At 60.2% G+C, this 25,607-nt stretch overlaps 2 protein-coding genes across 3 annotated transcripts in view; one reads left to right on the top strand and one right to left on the bottom strand.

The window, feature by feature from the left end:
• SMG6 (SMG6 nonsense mediated mRNA decay factor) overlaps positions 1-21,689 on the top strand; it is a 104,566-nt gene extending 82,877 nt beyond the window's left edge. Inside the window, exons 14-19 of one of the 2 annotated variants that reach the window (XM_015646361.3) lie at positions 4,361-4,537; positions 7,458-7,604; positions 14,253-14,406; positions 17,601-17,812; positions 18,056-18,137; positions 19,654-21,689. In XM_015646361.3, the coding sequence (XP_015501847.1) occupies positions 4,361-4,537; positions 7,458-7,604; positions 14,253-14,406; positions 17,601-17,812; positions 18,056-18,137; positions 19,654-19,784 (903 nt within the window). In that variant the 3' untranslated portion in view covers positions 19,785-21,689. Of the gene's footprint in view, positions 1-4,360; positions 4,538-7,454; positions 7,605-14,252; positions 14,407-17,600; positions 17,813-18,055; positions 18,138-19,653 lie in introns of both variants that reach the window. The other variant, XM_015646360.3, reaches the window with a different exon arrangement.
• A 273-nt stretch (positions 21,690-21,962) lies between these two features.
• HIC1 (HIC ZBTB transcriptional repressor 1) overlaps positions 21,963-25,607 on the bottom strand; it is a 4,512-nt gene continuing 867 nt past the window's right edge. The window contains exon 2 of the mRNA XM_015646371.3: positions 21,963-25,414. Coding sequence (XP_015501857.1) covers positions 23,469-25,414 — 1,946 coding nt within the window. The 3' untranslated portion in view covers positions 21,963-23,468. The remainder of the gene's footprint in view (positions 25,415-25,607) is intronic.

Here is a 25,607-nt window from a genome sequence, read left to right as displayed (position 1 = left end):
TTTAAAATGATGTGGCAAAAACAGTGTTATCCCCACGCTGGATCGTGCTGGAGCTTGGCTCTGAGTCCCGGTCCTATCCCGTTCCCATCTCTGAATCTGGGATGGGATCTCTCCATGCTATGACTCAAACTTCTCATGTCCTTTTCCCCTTCTGAATCCAGCTGTCAGGATGTGCTGGTGTCTCCCCCTCGCACACAGGAATGCAGAGCCGGCAATGGCAGCCCTGCCTGCGAGCAATCATTTCTCCAGAGCTGCTGCCTCCTGTTTCCTAGTGGAGTTTCAGGTTTTGCCGAGGGAGAAGCTGCCAGGATCTCTCCACACACCTCCAGCAGCGGTGTGGCATTGCCAGAGGTTGCCATGGGCGTGGGGCAGCCCTCTCCAGCCCGTGTCCCCCCCGGGATGTGGCAGGTCCCAGCGGCTGAGCAGGGCTCCCCTGGCCAGCTGGCTGGGCTGCCAGAGGCTCTTTGGACTAGCTGAAGGGATCTGCATTCCTGCCTCCCAGTTGTTTGCTCTTTAGGACGCTGTGTAAAATTAACAAGTTGTAAAAGTTGATTGAAGGCGGCGGAGGGTGTGACAGCGATTTTGGGAGCTGCGGGAGAGCCGCGTGCGGAGCAGCGGGGCCGGCCGGGGGCAGAGGCGCAGCTCCCCCGGCTCCAGGCGCTCCTGTGACCCAAAGCGAGAGCAGGGCTGGTTTCTGGTGGTGTCACCCTGCCAGCACCAGGTGCAGGTGTCCCCTCAGGCACAGAGCTCACAGCTCTCAGAGCTCCCCATAAATCTCCTGGAGGACATGTGGTGATGTGGTGTGGGAGTCCTCAGCCCTCCACAGTGCTCGGGGGAGCTTTTCCTTTCTGCCTGTTTTATCAGTGGGGGGGAAACACAGCTGAGACCATAGAGGGGATGAGCTTTATTAGATCTGGGAACCCCTGGTTAGACTGGGGAGCCCTGCTCACCACTGGCAGGAGGTGACACTCGTGTGGCGCTGGCACTGCAGAGTGGCTTTGAGAACACAACAGCTGGTACAGTTAATGCGCAGCCCAGTGGGTCTCAACAGGCAGTTAGTGTGTGTTAATGTGTGTCCCGCTGTGTCTTACTCAATGATCAGTATGTTAATGTGTGACCCATGAATTAGCAGTTGGCTAATGAGCCTCAGCATCGTGGCCAAGCAGCCGCCAGCCCCCAGTGGGGTGGCTGGTGCTGGAGCTGGTGTTGAGCGTGTCTGATGGAGCAGGAGATTGGGAACGTCTCCCCTCCAGCCCCGATGAGGTCAGGCTGGCAATCAGGGCTGCTGCAGCCAGAGCCACCTCAGTCCCACGCCTGGTCCCCAGCCACGTGTCCCCAAGAGGCACCACGGTGGCGAGGAGCTCGGCGGTGGCTCTGGGGAACTGAGCCCGGGTCATGGCCAGGGGCACCAGACCACTTCAGCAATTCTCGGTTTCGGTTTTCCTTCGCGAGCGGCTGCATTCGTGTCAGGCCTATTTTCATACCCAGCAGTGACTCGGAGCCAGGCTTTCGGTTCCTGCTGTCGCACTGCACAGAGGGGGAAGGGCTCTATTCCCCGCTGGGGCTGAGGTGTCTGCTGCCACATCACCAGCTCCATCCCCAGGGTGTCATTTCATACTGCCATTCCTTGGGGAAGGTCAGGCACAGCTCCTGGTGTCCCCACCACGCTCCGCTGGCGTTGCCACGCGCACCGGCGAGCGCCTTCGCGGCCATCCCGGTTATCCTGGCTCTGCTGCTCGCATTTCCACTCAGAAACGGGAAGTTTCTGACCAAAGCAGGTTGCTCGGCGGCACGCAAGGTCCCTCTCTGCCGATCAAGAGAGACCTGGGTGCCAGTCACGGGTCACTTCTTTCCCAGCCTGGCTGCCGGCAGCCCGGGGCTCTGCCGCGTCGTCCCCGAGCGGGGCTGCACGTGACGGGGATGTGCAGAGCATTTGCTCCTTCCCTGTTTTTCATTCATGTGGGCTGGAAAAATGTGTTCATGAGACGAGTTGCTGTGGCATTATGTCATGGGCCTTTGGTTGGGCTCTTTTCCCCCCAGCAGATGAGCTGGATTTAAGCATGTGCTCTCTTGGCTTGGCAGGAAATCTGGTGTTTCCTACTGGTTTCTTCTTCAGGGGAGGAAGGAATGATCCCACCTGCCCTTGTCCCCAGCCCCAGCCAAGGGTGAAGGGAGCTCTTCTGCATTTTGTCCAATCACTCCTGATCCAGGAGGCTCAGATTTAAGCTTTTGTGGAGCAATGGCTGCACTGCAGCTGTGTCAGCACTCAGCCCCTCCTGAAAATGTCGTGGATGTGGCTTTATCCCCCAGGAATGGGGTCAGGATGTGGCACCCATCTCTTCCCAGAACAGGCGGTTCCCGCATCCCTTTCCCCACTGCTGCTGTTCTTGGCCACATCCTGGCACCCCCTGGCACGTGGCTGCTGGTGGTGGGCACTCTGCTTGCCCAGCAGCCAGGGCACAACAGAGCTGCAGATACCCAGACTGGAAAATCCCTGGGCAGAAGTTACCCCGTGTGAGTCAGGCTGGGTCTCCGTGGCATTAGCCTGTGGAGCTGGGGGTGAAGCCAGTGGTGAGGTTTCCACCACTTCCCTCAGCTGCAGCCTGGAGCTCTCAGGAACTCTCAGGAGGAATGTTTCCCATGACAGCTATTCCAGCTTTGCTCGTGTTCTCTTTCCTCTGGACTTTCCCCTGCACACAATCGTTCCTAAAGGAGAGCCAGGAGGATGGGAATGTTCCTGTGGTGACACTTGAAGGGATTGCTCCTGGCTGGATGTCACAAGCAGCAAAAGGCTGTCCTGGGAAAGAGGGTCCCCTGCAGCTCCTGGAACAGCTGAGCTGGTGTCACCTTGTCCTTTGCTCACCTCGGTCCCATAGGACACATTTTATAGGTGCAGAATCAGTGGTTATGAATCTGTTGGTTCTCAAAAGAATAATTCTTGTGATTCTCTGCTCACACCACCTCCCTGCAGCAGCAGCTGCCGCCTCTGTGGGGAGGACAGGACTCCTCCTCCCATGCAGGTCCAGGGGGACACAGGATTTCAGGGGGACACCTTCAAACAGGGGCAACCCCAGCTGTGGGTGCACAAGGGTGCCTCCAGCAGTAGCCAGGGTGGGAGGTTGGAGGTCAGAGGAGGGTCAGGTTTTTGACACGCACAGCAGCGACACGGTGGTTAAAATTAGCCCACAGAGAGGAAACTGGCAGTGCTGTGGAAGAGCAGAAGTTTCCTCTCACAGCAGCCTGGTGAAGTGGGGCCAGTGCCACTGCCAGCCCTGGCTCACTGAGGCACGGCCCCATCGGTGTCCACCACACCAGGACCGGGCCTGGCATCACATGAGGTGTGTCCCTGGCTGGGAGGCAGCTGGCCCTCTCCCCAGCTTCAGAATCCCAGTCCTGGGAGCCTGCAGAAACCCTTTTGGGATGGGGGTCTCTGAGACTGCTTTGGTCTACGAGCACAGCAAACCCAGGGTGGTTTGGGGGCAGGAGGAACTCGGGCATCAACACAGACTTTGTGTCCCAAGTGCATAGCACTTTAAATCTCTTTTGCTGACTTTCTCCCTATAAATCTGCAGCTCTCTGGGGGTGACAGCGGTCAGCAGGAAGCACCAGGGGAGAGCTGTGCAGGTGCAGAGCCCTCCTGCAAGGGGACAAGGGCTGAGCCAAGGCCAGGCGTGGCGGAGGTGGCGGCCGAGGCTGTGCCGCACGGGACAGGGCTGGGGAGGCACCGGGCTCTCGTGCTCTGGAAACTCCATTTGAGAGCCTCATAAATTGGATAATTACCCAGGCTATTGAGTTTCCTTCAGGCCAGATCCGTCCCAGCCTCCCCAAAGGGGCTCCCCAGTTGGTCTGTGAGATGGGCCCGTGGGATGGGGTTGGGCTGGAGGTGAGGAGGGGCTCAGGTTTTCTCAAATGCCCCCACCCTCTCACTCTCACACCTGCATCCCTCCACAGCTTTTAGGGGGGAAATCCAGCAACAAAGCCAAAATGAAACAGAGGGATAGGCCACATCATTGATCTCTCATGGTTCAGGAGGATTTTCCCCTGTTTGCTGGGGCTGGGCAGGGAGGGGGCTGGCCGTGCCCTGTGAGTCCTGCAGCCCTGGAGTGCTCAGAGGAGGCAGGACAGGATCAGTGCCGAATGTCTTGACTTTGCCTCCTTTTCCCTGGGGAATACAAAGCAAGGCAAACCCCTTCCACCCATGTTGAGAAGAGGGGCACCCCTCACATCCCTGTGGTGCTGCCTTCATCCCGCTGGGCCTTCTATCCCAAACATTTCCCCCTGCTCGTTACTCATCCACTCCCCTTTGCACTGACTTTGTTTTCCTTTCCCTCTCCCCAACCCCCTCGTCCTCACCCCGTAGGTTATTGCAGCCGACTGCAAGAGGGTCACAGTTCTGAAGTATTTCCTGGAAGCCCTTTGTGGACAAGAAGAGCCTTTGCTGGCATTCAAGGGTGGAAAATATGTGTCAGTGGCACCCGTCCCAGACGCCATGGGAAAGGAAATGGGAAGCCAAGAGGGAAAACAACTGGAAGATCAGGTACCGTGCGGGAAGAGCGCGCCTCAGTGAAGGAAGAATCACCCCTGTGGGGCCCAGCCTCTGCCTGCCCTGCAGCTCCCGCTATTTATAGTTGGCCTGGCTGCGTGTGCATTTTATGGGGGGAGGCAGGGGGGGCAAATGGTGCACAGCCCTTGTCTCCTGAGTGTGCTTCGCTCGTGCCCTTTCCTGCCAGCCCAGCCCGCCTGCCTCTATCTCACACGCCGCTATGAGTTCCAGATGCTGCTTTTTTCATACCCAGGCTGGGGGGAGCTTTAATAACGTGCAGCACCACAGCCCCACGAGAGGAGGTGGGCGAGGGGGTGTCAGGGTTCAGCTTCAGGATCAAGTTTATAGCCGTGGAGCTCGTTGTGGCGGAGGCCTGAGCTCCAGCCTCCAGCACACGTACAGGAAGAGCTGACATTGGCGCCCCGTCCCTCCCCTGCCTCTCACATCCTGATGTGATTAAGGAATTCAACTCTTGTTTTTCTGCCCTTGCTTGTTCCTGTAGGCCTTGCTTCACTCCAGGCTCCGTGTGTGTGTTTAAGGGCCCTGCCAGCTGCTCTGCAGGTTGACTCCTTTCTTCTGTTTAATCTTGCAGTTGGAAAGGCCAGGGAAACAGGAGAGAGGAGCAGAGGCGTTGGGAACGGGAAGCTGGGTGGCCTGGTGCTGCCCAGGCTCCCTCTGGCTCCCCTCCCTGTGCTGGGGCCGGGCATTCAGAGCCAGAGGATATCAGGATATCACCCTGATCAGGGACAGCACCTTGTCTCTGTCCCATGGGAACTGAAAGTCAGAAAGTTCAGAGAAGCCCAGATGCTGTACTCAGCACCCTCCTTGTCCCAGCTGAGCAGGGGACAGCAAATCCCCAGGGAAGAATTGTCTCTGTAAGGTGGGAGACCTGGATCTTTGTCCTGTTCTGGAGAAGGTGCTGGAGGTTTTCAAGCTGGCATGGGGGAATGTTTAGGTTCTTCCCAGTGTGATGCCATGGTCTTGTTGTCCAGAAGGCTCCTTTTGTTGGCTCAGTCCCTCCAGTTCGTGCTGTGAACAAGCACAGTACCAGGGCAGCTCCCTCCTGCCCTGTCCCCACAGCCTCTGCTAAGCTGTGGGAATCCATGAGCTTGTTGTGCAACCCTGGAGCTTCCCTCTTGGGCTCTGCTCTCAAGGGAGCTTGCAGCTCACCAGAGTGACCACCACCACTGTGGGGCAAGCAGGTCCTGACCCCCCCAGCAGATCTGCATCTGACAGAGGCTTTTCCCTGATGTGGTGTGACCCTCTCCCTCTGGCAGCATCCCCCATCCCCTGTGGTCCAGGCTGTCCCAGCAGAGGGAAGTGAGCCTGAGGGCTCCCATCTTCCTCGTTCCCATGACTAAAAGGTTACAAGGAGAGAAGGGAAGGTGGTTCTGTGGCTGGGTGAAATGATTGAGTGCACGACTGTGCAGCCCTGGGGTTGTTCTAAATTAAGACCACAAATCCCTTCTGTTGACACGTGTCATGGCAGCCTGCACAGGGCAGGGAGTGTAGCCCTGCTCTTACCCCTCTGTGGGGATCTGCCTCCTGCAGCCCTCCAGGGGCTCAGAGCGGGATTTTCTGGCCAGGTGCCATCTGGGAACTCTACCCAGCCCCATCACAACCCTTGGATTTTGTGCAGAGAATGGAGGATGTGTGATGGCATGGCTTGGGAAGGCCACCCATGACCAGTGGGGAGCAAGGTTGGCTGCATGAGATGAGGGGTCTGCATGCAGCAGTGGAGAGCTGGGCTCCTGGGCAGCACATATGGGACACTTGTGAGGAACAGGGACTTGGGGGCTCCCCTCTGGGTGTGGAATGACTGAGGAGAGCAGCAAAACTTGGGCAGAACATGGTTGTGAGTGATGCCCAATTAGACATCAGCCACCACCTCCCACCCTCCTGCATCCCAGAGATTTGAGCACAGGGGGAAAGGCCTCCACCTAAGGTAGGAACAGCATGGCTCCTTCTGGGGTCTCCAGTTCAGTCAGTGCAGGCATACTGGGAATGGTCTGCAGAACTGGTGGGGAACCTCAGGGAAGGGTCTCTAGGAGAGGAAGAAAATGCAGTATGGTCCAGATATGCTGGTGTGGGCAGGAGGCTGGAGAACCAGGAATCCTTTAGTTCAGCAAAGACAAGGTTCCTGGACAGCAGAAGCATGGCAAAGGCTGGCTAGAAGGTGGAAGTGTTAACAGAGGAAGTCATTAGATGTTGAAATGGGTGACCCTGAGATGCTCCATCACATGGAGCTTTAAAATCAAGATTTTGAATGTCTCCTCCTGAAACATCTGTTCCAGACCAGATGGGATTTTTGGGGTGGGTGTAGGGATCTCTCTGGCCTACTCAGAGATCAAAATGGAGAAGGGCACCTGAGTTTGTGGATCTGAGGTTCCTGTCAGGATGAGCAGCCCATGTGCCCTGTGGGATGAGGCAGCAGTGTTAGAGCAGCCTTGTACTGCCCTGGTGCAAGGAGGTGGGAGGAAGCAGCCTGAACAGAGATGTGCAGCCTGAACAGCCAGGCAAAGCAGAAAGACAGGGAAGTACCATGATTTCACAGAACTGGAGGCTATAAAACATCAGTGACTCACCCAAGGCTGTGGGAAGAGTTTTCCAAGGTGAGGAAGAGGGTGTGATTTTAGAACAGAGCATAAAGCTGGGCTGCCCCTGCCCAGCCTGGTCACTGCCTTTCCTGCCCATTCCCTCCTGTCTCACCTTGTCATTTCCTGAATGTTTACTATTTATTTGGCTTCTTTTGGATGTTTAGAAATAGTCACCCATCAGCAAAGGGTGATGGACTGCCTGACAGGGATTTGTCTGCTGGAAAAGGAAGAGCAGAACGAGAATTATCCCTGCCACCAGCACCCCGTACAGTGACTGCCCTCTTGTTTTTCTCTCTTTCTGCATTTCCTGGAAGAAGGAGGATGATGTGAGGATTGAGGCCTTTGAAGATGACTCTGAGACTGAAGGCAGCGGAGGAGAGATGGACATCAAGGAGCTCAGAGCCAAAAAGCAAGCTCTGGCCAGGAAAGTCGCTGAGCAGCAGCGCCGTCAAGACAAGATTCAGGTAGGATGGGCTGATCCCATCTTGCTGTGCCAGCTTTGGCCCTTTGGAAGGTTCAAATCTGTGTTGCTGTCCCAACCCTGGATAAGATCTGCCCTCCTAGGCCTTGAAATGAAGGTTTTGGGGACCCTCCCTGTGGAGCTGCCAGCGCACCCAGGAGTGGCAGGGCAGTGCTGGCTGTAGTGCTGTGTGTGCCAGGCAGTGAGCTGTGAACCCCAGCCACGGCAGAGGCTCTGTGACAGCGAGATTTGGTGAGAAATCAGCCTTCCTGTGCAACGGGGCACAGGCAGACAAGGGAGAGGGTGGGACGTGAACAGCAGAGTTCATGCAGGAGCCAGCGGCGGAAAAATAGTCTGCGAAAGGCTGCTGCAGCCAGCACGTTGCCATCGTTATGGGGACAAACAGACAGGCTGCAGGTGATCCTGGCCTGGCCCTGGCCTGATGAGAGCGTGTTTCCCAGTGGGAGCTGGTGAAGTAAACTGGTTGGACTGGGAGCAAACGCCTGGCGATGCACCCTGTTGCTTTAAGAGCAATCTCACAGGCATGGATGGCTGTTGGCTGCCTCCTCACTCGCAACCCCTCTTCCTCCAGCCTTGCGGCCCAGATGAGGATTTCTCAGCAGAGGAAAAATTCTCCCTGGCTCCCCTCCCCCTCACCTCCGCCCTCTCTAATGCCCAGGGCCCTTCACTTCCATAATTCTTCATTTTCCAGCCTTGAACGTAAGCCAGACACATCTGTCTGGCCATATGCGTGAACTCTGCAGTGTGTGCCGAGGTGGTTGTAAAACAGGGCTGCTGAAGGCCCTACTGGGAGAGCCTGCACATGTGTACCCTCGGGCTACTGGCGCTGGGCCCAGAACCACTGCGCTTCGCTTTTCCAAACCCACCCCAACCTTTTCAGATTTTGCCTTTTTATTCTTTTTTTTTTTTTTCTTTTTTTTTTTTTCCCCTTTTTTTGTTTTTTCATTTGAATTCGGAGCAATCCATATCGAGGCGAAGGTAGAAGTTTGTGTGCTGGCAGGGAGGGGCCGCCCCCACCAGCGAGTCCATTATTGTTGGCAGGTACCTGGGTCACGTTAATGTGAGGAGGAAGAAAGCAGCAAGGAAAGGAGTGAGAGATTGGAAAGATGGGCTGTAAATTAAAGCGGCCTGAAGCCTTCCAGCCTCCCATGGTTGTTAAGCGGGAGGTGTAAGTAAATTCCCCACTTCCCACTGCCTTGTACAGACACAGCAAACAGGAACTGCACATGTTCGGGGAGGGCAGCGCGCAGCAGATCCCGGCGAGCGGCGCAGCTGCAGCGGGGCCCCCCGGGACGGCCGCTGCCCATTCTGCGGGGAGAGTGGGGGCTGCTTGATGTTGTCAGGGGCTTTCTCCCCCCGGCCTGCTCCTCCCTTCCTCCCCGGCCGTGCTGGGGCCGATGCTCGAAGGCAGAGAGAGGTCAAAATGAGGGTGTGGGCAGCTTCAGGGGCTGCACAGCTGAGAGCTGAGGTGCACTTGGAGTCTGAAGGCGCGGGGTGGAGGAGAAGCCCTTGGGGCTTCAGTAAAGTCATCCAGGCCATAGCTGGCTGGGAATGGCCTGGAGCAGAACATATGTGCTTGCCCCAGTCCTCTCCCTGCCCGGGTACTGGCCATGCAGCTGGAGCAGCGGAGGAGCTTGGGTGGAAAATGAGGCCAGGTTGGAGCCAGCTCAGCATCCACCCCCTCTGCTTTCCCTCTTAACCTGTGATCCTTGACCTTTCTGCTCTTCCCAACAGATTTAGTGTTTCATGGGAGCTGGAGACCTTTTCCCTTCCTTGTTACAGCCTCTCATTCACTGCCCACCTAGGGAATGTCAGCTGCTCTCCAAGTCACCCTTTCATTTTTCTGGGGACAAGCCACAGCTCCTTGTGAGTCCAGCAGATGTGGCTCCTGTCTCAGCACACAGGACTCAGCCCCCCACAAGCAGTGGGGACTCGGGTGCAGGTGCTGTAGCTGCCTCCTGTGGAATCTGTGATGGTGTGTGCAGTCCCCCAGGGTGCAGGACAATCCTTCATCTCTTGGCTGTGTGGTTTCTTTCTGTGCCCAAGGAGAGCACAGTGTCACAGCCTCACCTGGGACGTGCAGAGTTGTACTTCTCATGGATAAAGTTGCTGCTGCCTTCTCCCCTGCAGGTTTTCCTGCCTTTGCCCTGCTCCCCAGTCTCTGGCAGCCCAGCTGAGCTGCTGATTGACTCCTTGAGGGGGATTTGAGCTTCACTGCTCTCCTTAGGTCCCTGTCCCTGTCCTTGCTGTGTGCAGGACTGTGGCTTGAGCTGCTGGAAAAGCACAGGTCCAGGCAGGATAAATGGCCCTCAGCCAGCACCAACTTTAGAGGGAACTCAGCTCCATTCCCCTACACAAGCACAGACCCCAAAACCATTACTTTGAGAGGAAAGATAGCAAAGAGCAGGGTCAGGTCTCTTGTGTCCCTGGGCAGCTCTGGATGCAAAGCAGCTCCCTGGCTCCATTGCCAGCCTGCCACTCCCCTCACCACATTCCCACGCTGGGACAGAGCTGGTGACAGCTGGTGACAGCGGGGATGCATCAGGACGAGGTGGAAGACCAGGCACATCCCTGGGTGCTGCTCAGGTGTTCAGAGGGAGGAGAGGCCAGGCAGGCAGGTGGACAAGAAGAGGTGGCAGCTATCCTCAGACAGGACTTGTCCCCAGCCCACAGCATGTCCTGCTGCTTGGCCAGCCCTTGGTCCATGCTGTTCAGCGTCCCCTGTCCTTTGTGCCGCCGCTGCGCGCTGGGAGCGGTCGAGTTTCCTGACCGGTTGAAAACATCCCACCTGAAACATAACAGGCTCTTCCTCTGGATGCTGCTATTGTTTTGCTCAGCATTACAGAAGCAGCTCAACCGGGGCGGCCAATTATGACATGTCTTCCCAAAATAGCCACTCTCCTGTCCCTTCTGAGCCCACGGAACGGCCGCCCCCTTAAGATGCAGCCGCTCCTTTGTGGCGGTAGCGTGAGTAAGTGGCTAAATTTAGCCGTGTCCCATTCACGCTCTCCCTCCCCGCAGGAACAATGCCGCGGGCGCACACGAGCAGCACCTGCCTGGGAGCGGGTCCTGCTGCCTGCGGAAGGCGCACACCCACCCACGGCGGCTCCGCCACGGCGGCGGCCCCGGTGTGCTACCAGCCACGGGGCACGTTTACTCCCGAGGAAGACGCTGGGGACGAACCTTGGGAGGAGGAAGCCTTGGAGCAGAGAGGCTTGGAGGAGGCATTGTTCTCGGCCCTGGAAAATCCGATCCCCGCGGAGCGCACGGGGCTGGAAGGGGCAGCGGCGCCGGCTTTGGCCGCGGCTGGGGAGCGGGTGGTGGCAGGAGAGAGGTGGTGGCAGGATGGTGGTGGCCTTTCCGTCCTGGCTGAGCGAAGTGACCCCGTGTGACCTGTCGCTTTTCTTTTCGGCCTCTCGGCCGTCCTGGCACCACTAGCAGAGGAATTCTGGGGTCCGTATGCGGAGCTCCAGGGTCCGTGTGGAGCCTTCTCCTATTCTGTGCTAGTGGTGGAGACCCTCAGTTCGCTCCCCTGTCGCTCTGCACAAAGTCCTGGCTTTTGGGGGACCCGTCCCCTGCCCACGCTGGATGCTCTCACCCTGGCATTGACTTCCGGGGAATTCCCCAGGTGATCCCAGCTGATGGATGCGCTGGGAATTTGGGACTGCTGTGTGCAGGAGTGTCTGATCTCAGTGCTGCCACCAGCTGGGGCAGCCGGGGGAGCCACCTCCGGCTCCGGCCCAGCTCCTGGGAGCAGCGGGATGGGCAGGGGGCTGCGGGTGGGAGCAGCGCTGACACCGCAGCCTTGGGGGTGCAGGAGGCGAAGGGGTGGAGCTGACAGCCCAGGAGAGGGCAAGGAGCCCCTGGTCTCATAGTCCACTGCCACATCCAGCACTGTGGGGTCACCCTGCCACTGAGTTGAGCCAAACCGAGCCTATTTGTTTAACCCAAATAAGCCAAAGCTAAAATCCTGCTGTCCCAAAACACTTGGGCCAGGGCGAGGCTTTACCTCTGCTCTTCTGTCTACCCTGCGCTCCCCAGGGTGGTTCCCAAACTCCACCTCCCAGCAGTACACACCATCTCCCTGTCCTTGTTTTAGGGACGCTGGGGCACGCTGGGACCAGCAGCTCACTTCTGGCAGCCCTAAAAGCACCGAAGCTGAGTCCCAAACATGGGCATCCCGATCCACACCCGCACGCTCCCCTTCCTCCCTGCGGGACCATGTCCCAGGACCGCAGAAGGGTTAAGGCAGAACTGGCCTCCCCGGTTCTGCCGCACATGGGCTCCCTTTCATCTCTGGCGTGGGGCCAGCCAGCGTCCGCATGAATCACAGGCCACTCCTCTCTCCCCCAAACCCCTTGGCCGGAGGCTTCTGCAGCCTTTTACTCACACAAACAAAAATAAATCTCGCTGCCGGCCTCTGAACTCTGCAAAGGCGAGTTTCCCTCTGGCTCCCCGAGCGGCCCGGAGCTGTGCGCGGGGACTTGGCACGCTCCCCGCCGACCTCGCTCTTTCACTCCCGGCGCATCCTGTGTCCTTCTCTCACCGGGCGGCCCGGCGAGCGGAATGGGACGTGACAGCCGTCACAGGCGTTGCTGGCGGCTGCCAGGAACCGGCCGGGTACGGCCCGCGAGGGCCGCCGGGGCAAATGCCACACACGAGAGTGCTGCCCTCCCCACCGTCACCGCCCTGTCCCCGGCCCGAGGGGCAGGTGAGCGTCCTGCTGACACTCCTCAGGTCACCTGCATGGGCTGGGCTGAGTCACAGGCTCAGGAACCGTTTTGGGGTGCAGGTGGGGGTCCCCTCCTGCCACCAGCTCTTGTTTCATATAGGACTGTTGCTGTTCGGTGGAGACTGCGTGGTTTCACCCCCACTTCCTGTAACTTCAGGGCCATTGACCTCTTTGGCTGCCACACAAGGGACTTGCCACTCTCTGAGTCTCTGCATTGGTCGATGGGGCCCCTCTTCTATCTCCCCAAGGCAGGTGGAGCAGGGTCCTGTGCTTCCCAGGGACAAGCAGGTCCTACCACACCCCAAAACCCTGTGGAGATACCCCACCTGCTGTTCTGCTTGTGGTGAGGAGGCGGCAGCAGCTCCATGCTGGGGTTGGTTCCAGACTGTCCCTGACTCCTGTGCCACCAGTGAGTGCCAGGGCAGAGCAGAGGCAGGGATGGCATTTAGCATGTGGCTGGTGTCCCAGAGCTGCAGCCTGGGGACACTGGTGCATCCTCTGTGTGATGGGAAAGGCTTGTCCTCCCGCTGGCATGCAGCAGACAGGACCTGGCATGCTCCCTGCTCTGCCTTCCAACCCCTCAGGGTTTGTGGGAGCCACATCCCCAGGACAGCATTGCCAGAAGGAGGGTGGGAGGCACGTGGTGAGGTTCTGGTTGCTGCCTTGCCTGGAGACACTTGTGGGAGGTGGCAGCATCAAGCCGCCTTGATTTAAAGCCAGATGACAACACTTGGAAATGAATTAAAAACCACTTCTTTCTATGGCCACTGCTGGCCCATGCAGCTCGTTGTTCCAGGACGCCTCCGAGGGTTTGGCATGACTGAGGGAGGGTTGGGATCCTCACTGTGGGCAGGGGGAGCTCCCCATACCTTTGGGCAGGACAGGGTTGGTGGTCACCACACGTGCCCAGGGCACATCTGGTGGGTCTGAGCCCAGTCTCAGAAGGGTTTGCATGGTGGATGTGTTCCACAGCAGCTCTGCTGTGCTCCACGGGTGACCAGTTCCTATTAGAGGCAACAAACATCAGCGAGTCCAGGGAAGCTATTTTTAAGGAGAGGAAGCACTAGAATAGCATCCTGAGTTTTTTAAGCCTGTGGCTTACTAAGGAGCCCAAGTCCTTCGAGAGCCTCGAAAGTCATACGTGAGCTCTGGGGTCCCGTTTTAGCAACTGGAGTTGGCCAGAGCTCCAGGTGCAACCCAGAGGGCAGCCAGCAAGCCCCAGCAGACCCTCCCCCTGTGAGTGTGAGCACCTCTGGTCTCTGTGGGTGTGAAGGGCTCGACCAAGGACAGTACTGTGAGTTTTCAGGGCTGGAACCCACCTGGTTTCCCAGCTGGATGGAGTTGGAAAAGGCAAGGCATGTGCAGGAGGTGGTAGGACAGTGAAGGAGATATTCAGCCAAGGATCCCTGCCCCACAGACCTCTGGCTGCCTGCTTGGGGTCCCCGTGTTAGGAGGCTGTTGGCAGGACTTAGGCATCCCAAACTGGTTTGTTTTGTCTGTTGTCACCTTGACCTGTTTCCGTGTGAAGCCCCAGAGCCCCTGTCCTTGCTCCCCCTTGGCACCGGTGCAGATGGTCTTGGCAACTGCCAGTCCCAAAAATAAGACAATTCCCAAAATACCTCCTTTTTCAAGGCTGGTCCCATTTCTCCCAAAGCCTGGACAGGGCTGTTTTTCCAGGAGAATGTTTTCTTGGAGGCTTTTGCCATCCTGCTCACATGCGTACGGTGGGCCTGCAAGAGCTGATGTTTGGGGTGTGCAGGTGGGATGGATGCAGCCTCCTCCTAGTCCCCTTCACATGGATCTGTACGTGCCATCCAGGCTTATCTTCAGCTCTCAGGGTCCATGGATTGTAGGACTGACATCCTCCTTACTCACCATGTGTCCTTCCTTCTCCTCTAGGCCGTGCTGAAAGACCAGAGCCAAATGAGGCAGATGGAGCTGGAGATCAGACCTGTCTTTCTGGTCCCGGACACCAATGGTTTCATCGATCACCTGGGCAGTTTGGTCACGCTGCTGGACTGCAGGAAGTTCATCCTGGTGGTGCCCCTCATCGGTGAGTAGGGCCAGTGCTGTGCTGGGGGCTTTCCCTCTCCCCTGCTGTGGTCTGTCCCTCCAGTCTGGCTGCCTCTCTCCGTGCCCCACATGCCCGCAGTGCCTGTGTGGTCTGGAGCTGGTCAGCTCGTGCCGTGGGACTAGACTTCATCCTGCCCTGCCTCATCCCAGTCGTTGTTGGCATTCCTTCAGCCCCTGTCACCCTGCTCCCTCCCTGCCAGCCTTCAGCCCACAGCACTCAGCAAACTTCTCCCGGTGCATTTGGGGGTGCCAGGGGCTGGGAGAATGAAGATGGGTGTTAAATGGGATTTGGAGGGAATTTCAAAGGGAACAAGGAGGAGGAATTGTTAAACAATCAGGGCAGATAGCTTATCCCAGCTGAGCTGGGGCTTAGGCAGGCTGAGCAAATGGCCGGCCTGTGTCCCAGTGTCTCAGAGCTGCTCAAGCCCAGCCCTTCTTTTTATCCTTATAAAGCTTGCAGTAAAACAGCAAGCTGGTTCCCGTTATTGGTAAACACTCACCCTGGCAGATAACGGCTGTGCTGCTGGGTGGTCTCCCAGGGTGGCGGCAGCATTTGGTTCCATGCCTTTGCTCTGATTGTTTGATCACTCTCAGGGCTGGAGGTGCTGTTCCTCCGGCCAGTGGCACTCTGGCGCCTGGCACGTCCCAGTGCCAGCCTGGCACTCACAGGGTCCCCAAGGACAGCAGGAGAGTGTGGGGCAGGAGTGGGGCTGAGCATTGCAGAGCCCACATCCCATCCACAGCTCCAGGAGGCCGGGGACCAGCTGGGTCCTGTGGGTATCTCCAGTGGCCGGGAAGTGAGGTGGCACAGGTGCACCCTTTGGGGGGGAGAGGGGGGCAGGTGCTGCCCTCTGAGCCCTTGTGAGGGTTTCTTCTCAACTCCTGGTGTCCAGCAGACAGCTCTGCCTGTCCCAGAGCCAGCATGCAGCTGCTGCCCATCCCCAGCTCAGGAGGGATTCCTGGGGCTGGGGATGGCACCTCTGGGTGGGGAGAGCAGGGCTGGATGCCCGCCCAGCTCAGCACAGGAGTTGTTCCAAGTTACTCCATGGCTTGGCACTGCAGAAGCCAGGGGAAGGCAGTCTGCAGCACCAGCAGAGCCTGGGAAGCCCTGGGGGCTGTGAGGCATGTTAACACCTGGGAGAGCTGGGACCTGCCCTGGAGCCATGGCTTTTCCTCCTGGTGCACTCCGGTGGTTGCTGGGAGGTTTCTCCATTAAACCCCAGCCAGGAGCAGCAGGAGAGATGAAAACTGTGGTCCTCTCCCTGTCCAAGATGCTGCTGCCTTCAACCTGCAAAAGGAGCCTGGCCTCCCCTGCCACAGGCACTTTCAGTGCCCTCCTGTCCTGCTGCCTTGTCATACGGGGACAGAGTAACTCATGTCCCACTGCTGCCACAAGCCTCCCAGAAGCACCCCAAAGCCAGCAACTCCCTGTCCATGCACGAGTTGGTCACATTCCCCCCATCCCCCAGGACAGCCATCAGTTTGGCCGGAGGAAGCCATCCCTTGGGCCTGTGGCTGCTGGGGACAGAGGCCTTGGTGCCATGTCCCATGGGCAGACTGGAGAGAGGCACAGTGCCCTTCCCCCGGCACTGCTCCCCTGCTCTTCCCGGGGATGCAGCAAGGGGTTAAGCACTTGGCTTCTCGTTGGGTTTGTTTCTCTTGCTCTTTAACCTGCTCTGTGCTCCTTGAGCCTGACCCCACCATGGAGAAGCCAGGCCTGGTGCAGAAGCACAAACAAGCCTCCCCTTTGAAGCCTGTTTAGCTTGGAAGCAGGAAGGCGGATTTCGGGAGGGAATACCAGCTTTTCCTGTTTGATGTTCCGTTCTTGCACGGCTCCCCCCACCCCGGGCCCAGCCATGCATTGTGTGGAAATGGCAGCATCAGGTCGGTAGCAAGAAGAGTCTCCAGCCAGGGAAGAGCAAAGCAGCTCCACACAGATTTAATTGGAATAGCCAGACAGTGAGTGCCAGTCTCACCATGGAACAGAGCGATCACGCAGGCTCCCCGGGCAGTGATTCACAGCACTGGGGAGAGGCCTCAGACCCCGAGCTCTCTCCCCGAACCCCCCAAGGAATGCATAGTTCCCACTTGAACTCAGGACTTGGCTCCAAGCTCGGAAACAATCTTCAGAAATGAAGCCATGGCTCAAACACACACACACACACACACACACACACAGAGCGCGCGGAGGCTCCCTCGCGCACACGTGCACACCAGCTCCGTGCACACGCAGCCCCGTGCACCAGCACGGCCAGGGGACACTTGTTTGCACATCTGGAGCCACATTTGTGTGCCCAGCCCTGGTGCCAGCTGTGAGGCCGGGCATACAAGGGTGTGTCCAGATGTGCTCACGAGCCTCGTTTCTCGCGCACACAGAGCAGCTCTTCCAGCAGCCCCGGCACCCAAGGGCCGGTCCCTCCTGGAGCTCTGGGGTCCCTTGGGCTCATCAGGCTGGAGCAGCTGGAATTCCCAACCACTTGGCAGCAGTACAAGAGGTTCCAGTCAAGGTGAACAGGCTGGGAATCCACCTGGATTCCAAGCTCATCTCGAGGCAGGACAGATGCGCAAAGCCAGATGGCTGAGGTGTTGAAAGGAGCGTGTTCCTTGCCAGGAGCACGGGGTGGTGGCTTCAAGTGGGAAAACAGGCCTGGGATTTGTGTGGGAAATAGTGCCAGGGTGGGAACTGCCTGCTTCCTGTTCCCATGTGCAGGCCTGCAGTCAGACAGTGCAGAGCCAGGCAGTGCCACACGGGCAGGAGGCACAGTGCCTCCGGCCATCGCTGTGCTCGGAGATAGAGGAGCAGGATGCAGGAGTTCAGGGTTTCCTGACACCCCCAGGCACAGACATGACACAGGAGCGTGGGATGGGAGGCACAGCGATGCTCCCCAGGGTTTGGCAGGGCAGAACCAGTTGCCCCCACCAGTTGATTGTGGGGGTGAGGTGCCTGCGCTCTCGGGGCCGAGCCAGGTGACCCACAGAGGTGGAAGGCAGCAAAGCTTTTCCAGACCCACAGCCAAGTCCAGGAGCACAGGGACACTGCAGCAGCTGAACCCAGATTTCCTGAGCCAGCTCCCAGTGCCCCGGCCCTGAGGCCTTGGCAACTTGCGTGCTCCAGCAGCAGGTCACGGGAGCACCTTGTCCCATAGTGACTGTACCTCCTCTTCCTGTTTGAAGTGATAAACGAGCTGGATGGCCTGGCCAAGGGCCCAGAGATGGAGCACCGGGCTGCAGGCTATGCCCGCCAAGTGCAGGAGAGAGCCAGGAAGTCCATCGAGTTCCTGGAGGAGAGATTTGAGAGCCGGGACAACTGTTTGAGGGCTCTGACCAGCCGAGGCAACGAGCTGGAGTCCATCTCCTTCCGCAGTGAAGACACCACCGGCCAGCAGGTAAGGGGCATCCTGGGCTCTTTGCCACCACCTCCTCGGGGAAAACCAGGGACCCTGAGGTCTGGGCAGAGGTTGGCTCTGTGCCCCCGCTTTGCAGGTGGCTGAGCAGGCCCTCGGGTCTCAGCTTGGGGCAGCCCTGCTCTCTCTGAGCTCTGTTGGGGTGTCTCGAGGCTGTGCCGCAGTCAGGGCCGGGGAGGTGTAAAGTTTTCCCTGCCAGGGGTAACCTTGCCCTTTCTTTTCCAGGGAAACAACGATGACCTGATTCTGTCCTGCTGCCTCCACTATTGTAATGACAAGGCCAAGGATTTCATGCCCTCCAACAAAGGTGGGACATCCTCACATCCTCTTTGTCCCTTCTCTCTCGTATTCCACGGTCTCCTCCCATTTCTCTTTCATGGCCCTTGGATCTGTTCCCTCCTGCATTTTGCCTCTTTCAACACCAAGGTGCCACCTCCTGCCTCCGGTCAGCCCCAGGCTGGGGGCCTCCCACCTCATTGCCAAATGTCACCTCATGGCACCTTGAGGATGCCCCGGCCTGTGACAAACCCACCATAAACATCCACAGAGCCATTTTTGTGGTGACAGAGGGCCAGAAAATGCCTCCTCCCCATAACCCCTGATGCCTTCTGTCCAGGATTCTTTTTCCCCTGGATTCCTGGTTGGCATCAGCCGTGTGTGCTGGGACCAGACAGCCTCCAGGCCGTTGCCAGGGCAGCAGGGATGGGAATCGCATCAGCAGCTGCCCAAGAAATCAACCCGCATTTGTCAGCACGAATTCTTAGCAGCTTAACTTGTCAGATTCACAGAGAAACCGTCACCAAATGTTTATGTGCAAATGATGCTGAATTTTGAAATCATGTGGATTATGGGGAATGGGGCCTGACAAGCTGACAGCCTCTGGTTTGTAACAAGGAGGCGCGTCACCGGCTCGGGGCAGAGGATGTTTATTGTTACACATTTCTTAAAGTGTCCGCGCAAAACCTCCCGGTCCCACTTGAGGCAGCTCTCAGTCCCTGGCCTGCCTTCCCACTGAGCCCCTAATTCCCTTCCTTCCAGCACAGGGTGCTCGCCCTCCATCCCCAGCCCCGACACCGTGACCATAGCCCGCTTTCCTGGCCACCCTCCCCTTCCCCTCGTCCTGCTGCTCCCTGCACAGCCAATCTGGGCCCATGTTGGGCTCCCATAAACTCTGTTTTTTCCATTCCCGTCCTGGCTCGGAGGCACTGTGTTTCCTGTGCTCATAGGAACAGTACTCTGGTCACAGGACCCAGCTGCTTACACATACCCCATATGCTTCCCCTGCCTCGCACACACGTAAGCGTGGCTCCCACATCCCAGCCCGGCGCGTTGCGTGCGGGGCAGCTCATCCATCTGGGGGCAAGATCCCTTCGCTTGTTTCTCAGGCATCAACTCTCAGTGTCTGTCTGAGCCCCAGCCAGAAATGCTTCGGTGTCAATGGCGACTCCAAAAAAGCTCCGCAAAAAATAAGGGGTGGCTTTAGATCTTATAATGAGATCAACAGAATAATAGCACCAGCTTCCTGCTGGAGCCAGGGTCGCAGGCCGTCTTCCTGGCCTGAGTCAGGCAGGGACCTCCTCTTCCCAGCCTCTGGCCAGTCCACCACCCCCGTGGGCAGCGGGCAGCGATGACAGATCATCCGTGGGCAGCACAGAGAGGGGAGCAGATGGACTTTGGGGTCGAGGCCCACCAGGAAGCTTGGCAAGGAGCAGGAAGCTGGGAGCTGGGAGCTGAGGGAGGGTAGGGGAACACACCATGGGATGTGTGGAAGGCCTGGGGCAGGTCTGAGCTTCACCGTGCTCCGTGTGTGTGTCTCGTTGCAGACGATCCCATCCGTTTGCTCAGGGAAGTGGTTTTGCTGACGGACGACCGGAACCTGCGAGTCAAAGCGCTGACCCGCAACGTGCCAGTGCGGGACATCCCCACCTTCCTCAAGTGGGCTCAGGAGGGCTGAGGGGACCAAGCGGGGCCCAGGGCCCCTGAGCGAGTCACGCAGCCCCTGACGGTGGGAGCCCGGCTCCAGCGGCGGCCTCGCCGCGCCGCCGCCGCCGCCAGCCCACCACGAACAATAAACGCCACGTCTTCAACCCACCCCAGAATGGCCGTGCTGCGAAGGGCCCCCCGAGGGCAGACCAGCCGGGAAGGTCATTGCTGTGGATGGTTCACGTGGAGGCTGGGCCGTTGAGGGTCCCGCCAGCCTTTGGGCAGTGCCAGCACAGAGCTGGAGAGCCCCGCTGGCGAGGGAAGCTTTGGGTGAGCCCTGTGCTGGATCACCACCAGCCTTTTGCTTGGTTTGCTTGGGTGCAGAGAGCTCGAGTCACGCCTTGGTGGCTCCTTGGGTTTGTAGGCTGCGTAGGGCGGAGATCGGGGACACGCCAGCACAGACTTTGGGATTGCTTAGTCCAGCCTGTGCCCCTTGGAGAGAACGTGGACTTTAAGGGCAGGTTTCCCTCTGCCCCAGCCTGTTTGTCCTGCATGGCCAGACAGCCCCAGGTCCCCATGCCCTTCCCCACCGTGTGCTGCCCCATGCAGGAGTGCTGCTTGCAGAGGGGTTTCTTCTCTCCGTGGTGCAGGGTTTGCTTGTTGAGTTTCATTTTTTCAGTGTAGGTTAGTTTTCAGGTGTGTGCCCTTGCCTGCTTTGCTGGGGGAGGCTTTGAACAACCCCACAGCTGCTTTGTCCTGATCCTCTGCCCACCCCAGCCATTACTTGTCCCTTCCCTTCTCCCCCAAACCCCTCAGTCCTACCCTGCTACCTTTAGGCATGCTTTTGACCTAAGTGTGAGGCTAACACTAAAATTCTCCAAGGACCCCAGGACCAGCTGTCCCACGGGTACTGTGAGTCTTCACATTGCCACAGGCCCCCCTTCCATGTGGGATCTAGCTTCTGCCTATGGCTGCAGTCAGAGAGAACCACAGAAATGCTCAGCCCCAGTGTTTGCCTAGCTGAGAGGGTCCATGGGTGGAGCCATTGCCTCGTCCCTGGGTATTTTGCACTTGGATTTGGGGTTGGGGTGCTGCTAAGCCTTCCACACCCCACGTTGTCCCATCACCAAGTGTCCCATCCCCAGTGACACACCAGACACAGAAGCTAAGAGGGAGCATTAACCCCTGAACCAGAGCCCCTGGAGCTCTGTCAAGTCCCAGTCCCATGAGCTGAGGGTGGGAGCAACCACCCAAGGCCACCCCTGGTCCCCGCTGGGGCCGTGGGAGGGAAGTGTCAGAGGTGGCGGAGGAAGCAGCAGGACAGAGCCCAGCGTTTTCCTTTCCTGTGTGGGTGGCTCGGAGCCGGTGTCTGATCAGGAAGCGCAGTTACCCCCGTGCCAGCTGCCCAGCCCCACAGCCAGGGCCAGCAGCAGGGCCAGAGCCTCGGCAGCACGATGGACACGGGGTTGTGCTGGATAACCCGTGCCAGGGCAGTGCCCAGCCTGCAGCACCGGGCACGGGGGCTGTGCTGCAGGGCCCACAGAGACTTTGGGGTGCCCACGGCTGCTGTGGGGCACACGGAGCCATCGGCACAGCACCCACGCCCCGGTTCCTCAGCCACAGCTTTGCAGAGACTTCGCCTTCTCCTCCGTGCCGGGTGTGTTTCAGTGTTTGTTTTCTTACGGTGCTGCCCCAGCGCTGCTTTCCGAGCCCCTTCCCGAGGTACCAGAGGGGCCTGCAGCTCTGCCAGGTGTGTCACGGGCTCAGCCATGGGACAGTTTTGGTGCCACCAGAGCAGCTGGCGCAACGGAGCAGAGCTTGAGCGCCTGGGGCCATCCCTGCCAGGCTGCTGGGAGCCCTTGTCTTGGGGCAGCGCCCACCTTCGGGTTGTTCATTTGGTTTTAATAATTTTTAGTATTAAACATGTGTCAGTGCAGTGTGGTGTGTCGTTTGCTGTCAGTGTATGAGTTGCTGCTGAGGTTGGGGTGGGGGACACCGGGGGGGACAGCAGTGGGACATGTAAGGAAGACGGCAGCTCTGTCCCACCTGCATCTGCTGCCCCCCAGCTGAAGGGGTCTGGGCAAACCAGGTGCACAACAAAACCCTTTGGGTCCCCTCCCTGCATCTCTGCACCCACAGATGCCCCCCGGGGGCTCAGCATCAGCCCTACACCAGCCAGGCCCTTCCCCAGAGAAGAACGCGAAGCCAGGCGTGTTAATGTCACTTTATTGCTCATTCCGTTTCGACTATAGAAAAAAAAAGGGCGAGAAGCCCGTGTACAAATTGGACGTGATACAGGGGGGGCCGGGGCCCCGCTGGGCGCTGCCAGCTGTGCTTCGGGTGCTGCCACCGCCGCCAGTCACCCCACGGCAGCTCCGGGGGACACCGCCGGCCCTGGGGGACCGGGACAGCCCCGGGATGCTCGGGGGGCAGCTGGGCAGGAGCGGCCAGCTCAGGCTAAGGCACAGTGGCTGCGAGGCCGGGGGCAGTCGCTGCTGGCGGCCGCCCGGAGCCTCGTGTGCAAAGGAGAGGAGGGGGCTCAGGATGGGGGAGAAGCTTCACATTAGCCCCAACGGAGGGGTCAGGGCACGGGCCGGGGGGGTCCAGGCTGGGGGGACTTTGCCCACACCGAGCAGAAGGTGGGAGGGGGTGCGGCGGTGGCAGAAGGTGCCCGGGGGGAACTCGGCCCCAGGTCACCTGCACCCCCTGGGATCTGCCCCACAGCCCCCTCCCGCAGCCCCTGCCCACCTCCCGTAGCTGACAAACCAGAGACCGCTTTGTCTTTGTCGTGGACCCCCCGGCCCGGCCCGGCCGCGCTGGAGACGGGCGTCTTTGGCAAAAAATAAAAAAATAAAAAATGAATCAAGGCCGAGTGGCCGCCCGAGGGCGAATCCGCCGGGTCCGGGGGCTGGCCCGGGTGCCCCGGGCATCCCTGATGGCGAAGCAGGGCCCAAGGGCTCAGTCTGGGACAGGCCCTGCCCCACCTCCCAAAAACACGGGGAGCAGCCGACTGAGCCCCTGCGCTCGGGACGGGAGGTCAGTGCTTGTTCCGGGGCGAGGAGCATCGCTATCGCCCGGCCTCCCCAGCACGGACGTGACCGCCGCTCCCCCGTCCCTTGCCTGCCGCTCAGACCCCACCGTCCCCCTCGCTCAGTCCGTCCCCGAGCCCCCGGCGCGGCCCGGGGGATGCTCGGGCACAGACCCCGAGCCCAGCGCCGGCCGCTCCCGCTCGGCACCGGCCACGACGGACGCGCTACTCACGGCCCGCGGCGGTCGGGGAGGCACAGTCCGGGTCCCGTGGCGGCCAAGCCGAGCGCCGGCGGGTCCCACCGCGGGGCCGGAGCCCGGGGGCAGCCCTGAGGTAAGGAGCGGGCTCATGTCCTCCAAAGCCTCGGGGCGCAGCCCGGCCTCACAGCTTGTGCGTCGCTGCCGCCCGGTGCCGCGGTCCCGGCACCCCCCCACGGCAAGGGGCGGACGTGCCGCGGGGTCAGTCCCTGATTTATCGGCTTCTCCCGGGCAAGCCGGGCCGCTGCTCGAGGGACACGCCGTCCGTCCATCCCGGAGCAGCTCTCATGGGACCTTCGCTACGAGCGAGTTCTCCGGGACCGTCGGCAGCGCCAGGGGACGAGCACCCACCACCTCTCGCCCCCCCCAGCTCCACACGGGGCAGCGAGGGGAGCCCAGCGGCCCCCCCGGCCCCCCGGCCAGGCCGGTGCTAGGGGGGCGAGTATCGCTCTATGGTCCGGGCGGCCTCGGTGTGGAGGTGCGGAGCCTGCGCCAGCACCTCGGCCGCCTTGTCCTGACTCAGCCCCAGGTGCTCGGCCGTGAACTTGGCCAGGGGGTAGAGGCTCTCCATGGCCTTGGGGTCGCTGAGGAAGTGCGAGGTGTGGGAGAGCAGCTCGGCCGCCTTCTCCTGCTTGAGCCCCAGCTGGTCGGCGGTGAGTCGGGCCATGGCATAGACGCTGTCGGGGAAGTCCAGCTTGGCTTTGCCGTCGGGGCCGGCCGTGTGCATCTTCATGTGGCTGATGAGGTTGCGCTGCTGGGCGAACTTCCCGCCGCACACCTGGCACTCGTAGGGCTTCTCGCCCGAGTGGATGCGCATGTGCTCGGTCAGGCGGTACTGGCGGGTGAAGCGCATCCCGCAGGCGTCGCAGGCGAAGGGCTTCAGGCCGAGGTGGCTGCGCATGTGGCGGGTCATGGTGCCGCGTTGCGTGAACTTCTTGCCGCAGATGGTGCAGGGGTAGGGGCGCGTCAGCCAGTGCGTCTTCTCGTGCTGCCGCAGCGTGGCCGGGTCCTTGTAGGACTTGTCGCAGGAGGAGCAGCGGTAAGGCCGCAAGATGTCACCCAGCCCTGGGCCACCTTTGTCCAGGAAGGGCACGGCCTGCTCGGCCGCTGCCTTGTGATAGAGCTCCTCTTCGTTGTGGGCCTCCACGTGGGCGTTGAGCTGCTCGGAGCTGGGGAAGCCCTTGCCGCAGGGGATGCAGACGTACAGGTTGTCACCCAGGCTCTCCGGCTCGTAGCCCAGGTGGTTGCAGTAGCGGTCCAGCGCGTCGCCGGGCGAGGGGCCCTCGCTGCTGCCCGTCTCCTCGCTCGTGCTGTTATCGGGCTCCAGGTCGTTGCTCTCCACGCTGGGGTAGCGGGGCTGCGGCGCCGCGGGTGGCGATTCGGCCTTCTCCTCCCGCTCCAGCTCCTTCTCCGCCTCCCCCTCGTCCAGGTAGGGGCCCAGGGGCTCGTGCTTCATCCAGCGGTACATCAGCTCCCTCCCATCAGCTCGGGGCAGCGGGGGCTCGGCGCAGGGCGGCGTGCTGCGGAAGGGGTCGGGGGCGTGGGGATGCCCCCCCGGCTCACCGCCCGGCGGGGAGTCCTTGTAGGCAGCGACGTGGCTGCCCAGGAGGCCGGCGCTGACGGGGGGACTGTCGTGCCGTGGGGGCAGCGAGGGCTCGCGGGGCTCGCTGGGCAGCAGGCGGTCGGTGGGCAGGAGCTGGGCAGAGGGGCCGGTGGGGCTCTTCTTGGAGAGGTCGAGGCCGCAGGGCGGCGAGCAGTGGCGCTCGGGCGGGCACAGCCCGTGGGGGTGCAGCGGGGCTCCCTGGGCGGCCGAGGCGTACAGCTCCCCGCACTGCGTGTTGAGCGGCGCCGCCGGCTCCACGGGCGGCAGGTCCACGGGCCGCGGTGTCCCCGAGTAGCAAGCCTGGATGACCGGCGTGGCGGCCCGCAGCCCGCGGCCCAGCTTGTAGGGCGCGTAGCCCCCGCGCAGGTGGCAGTACTTGCCGCTGCGCTTCAGCTTCTTCTTGCAAAGGGCCACCAAGCCGGGGATCTGGAGGTAGCTGGCGGCAGCCAGCACAGCACCCAGGCTCTGCTCGCTGCCCGGCTCGCACTCGGCCAGGCGGCCGGTGTAGATGAAATCGAGGATGAGGCGGAAGATGCCGGGGCTCACCATCTCATGGTCCAGGTTGAGCAGGTTGTCGTGGACCACCAGCGACTTGAGGTAGGCGCTGCTGGCGGCCAGGATGTTCTTGTGCGCTCGGAAAAGCGCGTTCTGCACCACGATGATCACGTCGCACAGGAAGCCCTTGGTGCGCTGCGTGTTCAGCTGCAGCAGCAGCTGCCGCGAGTGGCTCGGCACCTCCATGGCGTCCAGCATCCCGCTCCTCGCCCGCCGCCCTGCAACACACCGGCCGCCCCGTCAGCGCCGTGCCCGGCCCCACATGGCCACCGCAACGCGCGGGGGGCTCGACGTGCGCGTCCGGGGCTTCACCCGCGCGTGGGTGGGGGGCGTGGGGGGGTCGGGTCTCAGCCCCACGCACCTCCGCGTCCCGGCCGCTCTGCGCGCCCGCCCGCCCGGTGCCACCGCTTA

The sequence above is a fragment of the Parus major genome, chromosome 19 (assembly GCF_001522545.3).
Source record: "Parus major isolate Abel chromosome 19, Parus_major1.1, whole genome shotgun sequence".
Classification (NCBI taxonomy): domain Eukaryota; kingdom Metazoa; phylum Chordata; class Aves; order Passeriformes; family Paridae; genus Parus; species Parus major.
The sequence above is the reverse complement of the archived record's forward strand: the minus strand, read 5'-3'. Positions and strand labels throughout refer to the sequence as shown.